A 9,277-nucleotide genomic window follows, 5' to 3' on the forward strand; every position below is an offset into this window, starting at 1 on the left:
TGCCAGATAAATTCCTGCCTGCTCCACTGGGCCTTCACGTGGCCACCCATTCAGAACCAGGCAGTGCCAGGTGGGGTGGGCAGCAGAAGGTCAGCGCTGTCCAGGGCATGGCAGGACCACATCCCACTGGGCAGTAGCTCAGAGTCAGCGGACCCTCACCTGTCAGAGAGGATCTCTTACCTATCCCCACTCTGCCCAGTGACCCGCCTGTCTCTTAGCCTCCCTGGCAAGATAAGGAGATACGCTTTGAGTAATTTTTTCTCCAAGTTTCACTGATCTCAAGTACTAGAAAGTGATGAATAAGTCTGTGGTTTGCTATGGAGGTTCCATGTCAGATAAAGATTCTTCCGAAGCCCGCCCTCCCCTCGCTTCCCGGGGCACGGGCACTAAATAAAAGTCGGAGGCTGTCTCAGACACTTCAGAACGCCACAAGGACCTGGACGAGACAGAATCATCCTGCCAGCCCAAACATGAGCAGTCTCTCCATCTTGCACCTGCTTCTGCTCCTGCTTGCACTCCATGCTCCTCAGGCAAAGGGGTTGCCTGTCGTGACATCGAGGACTCCATATTCTATGTTGATGAAGGAAATTATGGATGACCTAAAGAAAATAACTCCGAGTCCAGAAGTGAGTAGCTGGGATAAGGTTGGCAAGGGGCAGGGAAGGGCTGGCAGGTGCCTTGGGCCAATAGGACTCAGGGGCTCTCTCTCTCTCTCTCTGCCTCACCAGGGCTCCTTGAACTCAGATGAGAAGAATTTCCTGACGGTAAGAGTTCAGCCCCACACATGGGTGAACTTGGGTGGGTTCCCATCTACTTCCTGCCTGGTGACCTCAGGCACGTCATGCCACCTTGGCTAGCCTCTGTGTTTTCATCTGTAAATCGGGTTAACAGCACCTATCTCGGTGGTGGTGTTGTGAAAATTAAATGCACACTGCGTCAAGTTCCAAGACCAGCGTCTGGTGCTTATCGAGTGCTCGGGACATTTCCCCGGTTATGGCTGTAATAATGAAAATGATTTTGTTAATTACAAAATGAAAAGGCAGCTCTAGATGAACAATACCAGGGGCCTTAAGCTCAGTTTTCAGTTTCTGGGCTGGCAGACTAAAATTTCCCACAGGATCACACCTGCCACCTTCTTTTTCCTTAAATAATTGAGTCACGTTTTCCAATGCCAACCAGCACTAGTCATCATCACTTTCAGCTATTTTTCCTAAAGTGGTTATTTCACCTTTGCTCGCATGGCAATTCTTGGGTCAAACGAGAGGTAGAATCTCTCCTGAGTCCATTGGCCATTTGCATTTCCCCTCTCTTAGGCACTAATAGTTCACACGCTGCACCCCTTTCCACACTGGGGACAATCTCTGTGATTGTCTTCCTGATTTCAAGGAGCCATTAATTCAGTCACGGCCTTTTAGCTGCAAATATTTCCCTTAGCCAGCCTTTTGCCTTTTTAGAGTCTGTTTGGGGAAATATTTTTTTTCCCCCAAGTGCAAAAAGATTCACCCAGGACCTTCATGCAGCTCACAAGAGCCACAGGCTTGGGATGTGGGTAATGTAAAGCTTGTCTGGGGGTGTGCATTCACCTCTTGGCTGGTGACCTTTGGAGCAGTTCAGGGACACATCTGAGGCAAGAAGGGGACTAGGAAGGGGCTGTCCAGGGATGTCCCCAAAAGCAAACTTGAAAAACTGTGAGGGTCACGTCAGCCCAGCCATAAGGACACTCTCCAACTTTCCCCCCTTACGTGTATTCTTTGTCCCCTTAGAAAGAGAGCCTTCTGCAGGCAAACCTGAAAGTATTCATGACATTTGCCACAGATACTTTTGGAAGCGATTCAAAAATCATGAAAAATCTTAAGGTAGGTGAAGCTGTCAAGGGCTTGGGGATCCTTGACCCTGCCCTTCCTCTGGCAGGAGGGTAGCATGTCTTGCTTGTCATCGAGGAGAGTGTCTGACTGTTTGCTTTGGTCTCTCCCCACAGGAATTCCAGCCAGTGCTGCCCACAGCCACACCCACGGTAAGCTGCCCCCAAAATGCCCCTGAGGTGATGCCCTGAGCCGCAACTTGACTCCAGCCTGTCATCCACCTTCCAACCTGGCTCCATCTGATGATGCCTCCTTCTTTGTTTCTACACAGGAAGATCCAATTTTTATTGAGAACAAGAACTTGGGCGATTTCCGGATGAAATTGGAAGAATATTTGGTTATCATTAGAAACTATCTGAAGTCCAAGAACATATGGTTTTCCTAACATCTGAAGTCTGAAGCCCAGTTCCCTCTCTGAAGCCTCAGAATATCAGTGGCAACAGACTGTCCTAAACTTCTTCGATGTTTCTCACATGGTCCAGGCCTGGAAGAATTAATTTTCTCCTGTGGAGTCAGATGAATCGTTGATTATTTAATTCCTGATATGTGTGACCCTAATTTGTCCTTTTGGGATTATGTTCTCATTTTTAATCTATTGAGACTTATTTATTTATGTATGTATTTATTTATTACCTTGTGCAAATGTGAAGGGTATTTATTTTAGCAGAGGAGTCATGTTCTGCTCCTTCTGGACAAAACTTAAGATGGGGACTTGGGAATATGTTCATTTGTACCTCAGGTTTGAAACTGGGGTACACATCTGTGAAAATAAACTACACTCTCTGAACAAATGCTTTGTTGCTAGTGCCTCAGTTTGACTCAGGTCTTAGTAACTCTCTCACTTGATGATTTAACATGCCTCCCTGCACTGGATGGGCCCTTGTACCCACACCCCGGCAATCTGTAGTCCACTGGGGAGCCAGATTGAATTTTAGAAAAGGCAAATGTGATCAGCTTGGTTTATACTTAATTTTCCAGTCCTGGAGGGTCTTCTGGACCTTGTCCAGATACAGACAAGGTCTGTGTTGTTTAGTCACTAAGCCGTGTCCAGCTCTTTTGTGATCCCATGGACCATAGCCCACTAGGCTCCTCTGTCCATGGGATTTCCCAGGCAAAAATACTAGAGTGGATTGCCATTTCTTTCTCCAGGGTCTCCTACTGACCCAGGGATCAAACCTGCATCTCCTGCATTGACAGGTGGATTCTTGACCACTGAGTCACCAGGAAAGACCCATACAGAGTCCTGCTCCTGCTGCTGCCAAGTCACTTCAGTTGTGTCCGATTCTGTGCAACCGACCCCACAGACAGCAGCCCACCAGGCTCCCTCATCCTTGGGATTCTCCAGGCAAGAACACTGGAGTGGGTTGCCATTTCCTTCTCCAATGCATGAAAGTGGAAAGTGAAAGTGAAGTCGTTCAGTCATGTCCAACTCCTAGCGACCCCATGGACTGCAGCCTACCAAGCTCCCCCGTCCATGGGATTTTCCAGGCAAGAGTACTGGAGTGGAGTGCCATTGCCTTCTCCAATACAGAGTCTTAGGGTAGCATAAAAGGCCTGATTCCACCTAGTGCTTCTATTTTCCTCCTCTCACAGCTACCTATCTTATCAATGCTCCAGGTAACAGAAGTGCTGTGGCTTCCTAGGTGAACCACACACCTTTTTTCACACCTCTAAACCTTTACCCACACTGTTACTGCAGCCTCGCATGCCCTGATCCTGATTCAACATGCCCAAGTTCATTTAAAAAAGCTGTTTACTTGAAGTAACAAGTAACACTCTGAGTATTTAAAAAGCCCTTTTCCAGCATATTTTCTAATGCCTAGTGAAGCATTAGGATGCTTCAAAAGGATGAGTGAAGGTAATAAAAGAGAAGATGCAATCTAGCTTTTGAATTACTAATAGAGCAGACTGAAAACTTTCTTATTAAAGTAGACCAGGAATAACATAATAAAAACAAGTCATTGAGCCAGTACCATACTACCTTGATGATACTATCTAATGCTTCAAAAGCATTAGGATCCTTCAAAAGGATGAGTGAAGGTAGTAAAAGAGAAGATGTAATCTAGCTTTTGAATCACTAATACAGCAGACTGAAATCTTACTAAAGTAGACCAGGAATACCATAATAAGGACAAGTCATTGAGCCAGTACCATACTACCTTGATGACTGTAGCTTTGTAGTATAGTTTGAAATCAGGTAAGTTGATTCTTCCAGCTCCATTTTTCTTTCTCAAGATTATTTTGGCTATTTAAGATAGCGGACATGGAAGCAACCTAGACATCCATCAACAGATGAATGGATAAAGAAGCTATGGTACATAGATGCAATGCAATATTACTCAGCCATAAAAAGGGATGCATTTCAGTCCGTTCTAATAAAGTGGATGAACCTACAGCCTGTTATGCAGAGTGCAGGAAGTCAGAAAAAGAAAAACAAATATCATATACTAAAGCATATATAGGGAATCTAGAAGGATGGCACTAATAAACCTGTTCACAGAGCAGCAATGGAGACACAGAGATAGAGAACAGACTTATGACAAGGGTAGGGGAGAAGAGGGAGAGGGTGAAATGAATGAAGAGAGCAGCATGGAAGCGTATACACTAACATATGTAAATAGATAGCCAATGGGAATTTGCTGTATGACTCAGGGAACTCAATCTGGGGTTCTGTAATAATCTAGATGGGTAGGAATGGGTGGGAGGTGGGAGGGGCATTCAAGAGTGAAGGGGACATATGTACACCTATGATTAATTCATGTTGATGTATGATAGAAATCAAACCAATATTGTAAAGCAACCATCAATTAAAAATAAATAAATACATTTTTTTAAAACTCAGAAACAGTCTCCTGTATTTTATGAAGGATGTGAAAATGTGTGCAATAATTCTTTAAAAAAAACTTACTATAAAGTGTCAGTGTTTAGGGGATTTGGAATCTTATTGAAAAAGAAAAAATGAATATATGGAAGAACAAAAGACTAGCTCAAATGTTGCATACCTCTGGGTTATTCACACTACTCAAGGACAGAGCCCTGAAAGAGATGGGTAGGCAGGGACCCACTGGGAGGACTGCCACTGTAGCCCTGGGGTGGCACAGACTGATCTGAATGACAGAGGCTGGGGCATCACTGAACGTGGCTTCAGTCTGCCACCTGACCCTTGGGGTCCCACTGACCCTTTAGCTCTGAGTGCCTCCCTCTCTGGTTCCCCTGCATCCTGCCCAGTGTACTTTCTCCAGTCTGAGGGTTCAGGGGAGGCGGGGCAGAGCAAACTTTCTCCTGTCGCTATGCTAAGGAGCAATGTCATCCTCTCTGACTCCTCACAAGTCCCATAAAGGCTTTGGGCGCTGAATACCTAGGAGTCTGGCCCTCTACTGGACGCAGGGGATATGGCAGTGACTTATTTGCCAACAAAAGTCCATCTAGTCAAGGCTAGGTTTTTCCAGTAGTCATGTATGGATGTGAGAGTTGGACTGTGAAGAAAGCTGAGCTCTGAAGAATTTATGCTTTTGAGCTGTAGTGTTGGAGAAGGCTCTTGAGAGTCCCTTGGACTGCAAGGAGATCCAACCAGTCCATTCTGAAGGAGATCAGCCCTGGGATTTCTTTGGAAGAAATGATGCTGAAGCTGAAACTCCAGTACTTTGGCCACCTCATGCGAAGAGTTGACTCATTGGAAAAGACTCTGATGCTGGGAGGGATTGGGGGTAGGAGGAGAAGGGGACGGCAGAGGATGAGATGGCTGGACGGCATCACTGACTCGATGGACGTGGGTCTCAGTGAACTCCAGGAGTTGGTAATGGACAGGGAGGCCTGGCGTGCTGCAATTCATGGGGTCGCAAAGAGTCGGACACGACTGAGTGACTGAACTGAACTGAACTGAGAGGGAGGGAAGGTGTTCAGGGAGCTTGCTTTAGATTGAATGGCCTTGGAAGGTAACATATGAGTGACAAGAAACTGCCAGCCACAGAGCAACCAGGGAGAAAACAGCTCTGGACAGAAAGGACATCAGCTGTTGCCCAGAGACTGAAATGAGCTGCGAGCACTACAGAAGGGAGAGTTCACTTCTCCCTCAGTCTCTCCCTCCCCTCCTCAAGTTCAAGCCCTGTGTCAGTAACCAGTCACTGCAGGAAGTGGTCAGACAACACAGACTCCATGCAGAGAGATCAGAGGATGTGGAGTGTGAGGTCAGCATAGGCAGGTCCTGGGTGGAGGTGACATGCTTGAGAAGTTGTTGTTCAGTCACTAAGTCATGTCCAACTCTTTGCAACACTATGGACTGCAGCATGCCGGGATTCCCTGTCCTTTACTATTTCCCAGAGTTTGCTCAAACGCATGTCCATTGGGCCTGTGAAACTTGAGAAGGGGGTGGGCCTTTTTGGATTCTGGGAGGTTCTTCATTGCCCTTCTTGTAGAATAGTCCAGGCTGCTCCAGGCTGAACTGGGATAAACATGAGCCCAGCACACTCAGTTTCATCCTTGACCCCAAAATCGCAGACCCTGCCTGGGTCTAGAACAACCAGGCCCAAGCACAGTCCTGGTCTGTGGCCCAGAACTAACAGGGGGTCAGTTCCCAGCTGAGTTGGGGTATCTTCATGTCATGTCCATCTGCCTGCAGGGAGATGGTTGATGACCAAATGGTAGGTCCTGGGTCAGTCTCCCACAGGTCTTAGCCAGAGAATCCCAGGGACGGGGGAGCCTGGTGGGCTGCCGTCTATGGGGTCGCACAGAGTCGGACACGACTGAAGCGACTTAGCGGCAGTAGCAGCAGCAGACTGTCCTTAGTGCCAGCTCTATAAGTCTAGTTGCCACTAGGGGGCGTCAAAGCCCCATCATAAATTGCACAGAGGCCAAGTGAAGGCCAAAGTTCCCACCCTTCCAAATCCTAGGTGAAAAGGATCCAAATCCTTTTCAGCAGGAAAGTAGATAACAGGAATTTTATTTCTTATTTTAATTAAAAAATATTATGGAAAAGAATCTTAACTATGTATATATATATATATATACACTATGTATATAGTATATAACTATAGTATATATAATGTACATATATATATATTTAGTATATAACTAAATCATTTTGCTGTATACCTGAAACACTGTAAATTAACTATTCTTCAATTTTCAAAAATAGTATTTTTTATTGCAAGGGTAATATGAGAGAAAATAAATACTTTGGGTTTTGTTTGTTTGTTTAAATAAACTTGGAAATACAGAAAAATAGAGCAAAAAGAAATTGCCAGGAAGGCAAGTTCCTGAGGAGAGAACTCAGAGAGGCATCACCCACCTCCCTCCATGGTGCGAATCTTCTTGTTCCAGAAACAGGCTCTGCCCCTCCCACCCTGGCATTTCACTTAGTTCAGCAAGCACCCCGAAGACCCTCCACAGCTTATCCAGGCTGGAGCAGAGGGTTGGGGAGACACTAAGTCGGGCCTGGGGGCCTCTTGGCTACGCCCAGTTGGCCCAGGATGGTGTGGGGCGGGTTATTACATACAGAGCAATGGACAGATGGGTGCGGATCTCGGCAGAGGTGCTTCTCTCAGGAGGTAATGTGGAGGGAGCTTGAGAAAGGAGTAGGAGCTCATCAGGCAGCCAGAGACGCAGAGAGGGATGTCAGGCAGATGGTGCCAGGGTGCAAGGGTGTGGAGTCTGAGAGTATAGGGTGAGCTGGGGGTCACAGGAGGCTAGGTAGCTTATAGGATCACAGTGTGGTTGCCCAATGGCCAGGTGGAGACAGGTCCCTCAGAACTCATTTGGTTACTGCCTTTGTTTTCAGAGTCTGATGACCCTGGGCCCTAGGCACCTCTGGGTCTCAGCCTGGTCCCTCCTCAATTCCTCCCTCTCTTTGCTCAGCCCAGCCCAGCCACTGTGGAGACAGCAAGACTAGACAACGATGACTGAGGAGAGGGGGTTGTACGGAGATGGAGGGAGAGGATGGGGCCACTTCACTGTGTTTAGGGCCAACAGGAAGAGCCAAGGCAGAAGGAGAGATCCTGGAGGAAAGAGGGGGATCTCTGGAGCCATGGTGGGAGGGAGGGAGAGGCAGAGGTTGTGTGGGCCAGAGAGGTGGGTTGAGTTCTCACCATGGGCTGCGCCTCAGTTTTTCTCCTTGAAAACCTTGGGTCAGGCTCATGCCCACTGAGGCACAGGACCCCTTTAAGTCTGGTCCAGAGACCACCTGGAATCTCTCCCTTGACTGAAGCCAGGCCTCTAGAGGTACCTATTGCCTACTGGCTCCAGCTTTAGGGGTGCCCAGCACAGCTACAGTGCTTCAGTTCCATCCTGCATTCACAGAACCACCACATGGTTCCTCTACATGAATATTTGTCCCTTCTCCTACCCAGCACACCCCCACTCTCCACATCTGCACACAGTGGGCTTAGATCCATGCTTGCTCCCATCCCCACGCCTCATGGAGCTTCTGAGAGAGACCACTGGCTCACAGCCATACCCTGCCTTGGCTGGTAGTCAAGGCATCCTCCCTCCCACCAGCTCCTCAGAGATCCCAGACTCAGCTTCCACCTCCAGCCTCAGCTCAGGCTGTGGCCTTCCACAGGCCTTCCTGCTTCCCAGGGTCCACGGAATCCCAGTCTGAGGTCTTCTCGCCACCTCCTCAGACAGGTGCCCTTGAACTGGCTGCCCCTGGGACTTCCTTCAGCCAACAACAGGCGAGTGTCTCCATTCAGCCTGCCCTGGAGGGCACCACGTGGGCCGTGCCAGAGATGAAGTAGGGCAGCCGGGGACAGCAGACTGTGACGATGAAGACGTGCAGCTCTGAAAGGAGCTGTGTTGGGAAAGGAGCACGGCTGGGCCTGTGCCTGTGGCCAGGATGAAGCATGGGGTTGTAAGAGCGCCTGGGAGCAGGGCGCTGCGAGTGAGGGTCCACGTCCAGGGTGATGGTGGCGGGGTGTTCCCTCTCCTCCCACTGCTTATGTCCTGTCCCCTGTGGCGAGAAGGACCAGGGTCCCTTGAGTGTGGTAATAAAAACAATGGACCCCTCAGAGGGGGGTCTGAGCCTTGAATGAGAGCGGGGAAAACATTTCGGACAAGCTCACCCTATGCCAGTGAGCATCCAACAAATGTGACTGTTTTCCTCAGGCTGAGGGCTAGACTCAGTGGCTGCTTTTTCCTACAAGGCAAAGCCTTAGGCTCCTGGCAGTCTGGGACCACCTCCTCCCACGCCGGACAGGGGGCAGGACTAGGGAGGACAGTGCCCTGAACCCGTGCTGTCAGTTGACTCTCTCCAGGAAAATCCATGTGACTGAGTCATTTCCTAGTCAGCTGACCTTAAATCCCCAGGCTGCCTGGCAGGGTTTGCTCCTGGGGGTTGCTTGTGGGGGTGGTGCTGGGGTGCTGAGGAAAGGTCTGAACAGGAAAACCCCCTACCACACCCACCAGAAGCTTCCAGAGACTGG

The 9,277-nt window shown here is 48.6% G+C and overlaps 1 protein-coding gene across 1 annotated transcript; it reads left to right on the forward strand.

Moving 5' to 3' along the window:
- The first annotated feature begins 455 nt into the window (after nt 1-455).
- On the forward strand, nt 456-2,647 carry LOC113896625 (interleukin-3). The gene is made up of 5 exons (XM_027548847.1): nt 456-626; nt 729-764; nt 1,764-1,856; nt 1,979-2,014; nt 2,134-2,647. The coding sequence occupies exons 1-5, from the start codon at nt 471-473 to the stop codon at nt 2,245-2,247; spliced, it is 435 nt and encodes a 144-aa protein (XP_027404648.1). The 5' UTR covers nt 456-470; the 3' UTR covers nt 2,248-2,647.
- Nucleotides 2,648-9,277: the final 6,630 nt, after the last annotated feature.

This window comes from Bos indicus x Bos taurus, chromosome 7, assembly GCF_003369695.1.
Source record: "Bos indicus x Bos taurus breed Angus x Brahman F1 hybrid chromosome 7, Bos_hybrid_MaternalHap_v2.0, whole genome shotgun sequence".
NCBI classification, from domain to species: Eukaryota; Metazoa; Chordata; class Mammalia; order Artiodactyla; family Bovidae; genus Bos; species Bos indicus x Bos taurus.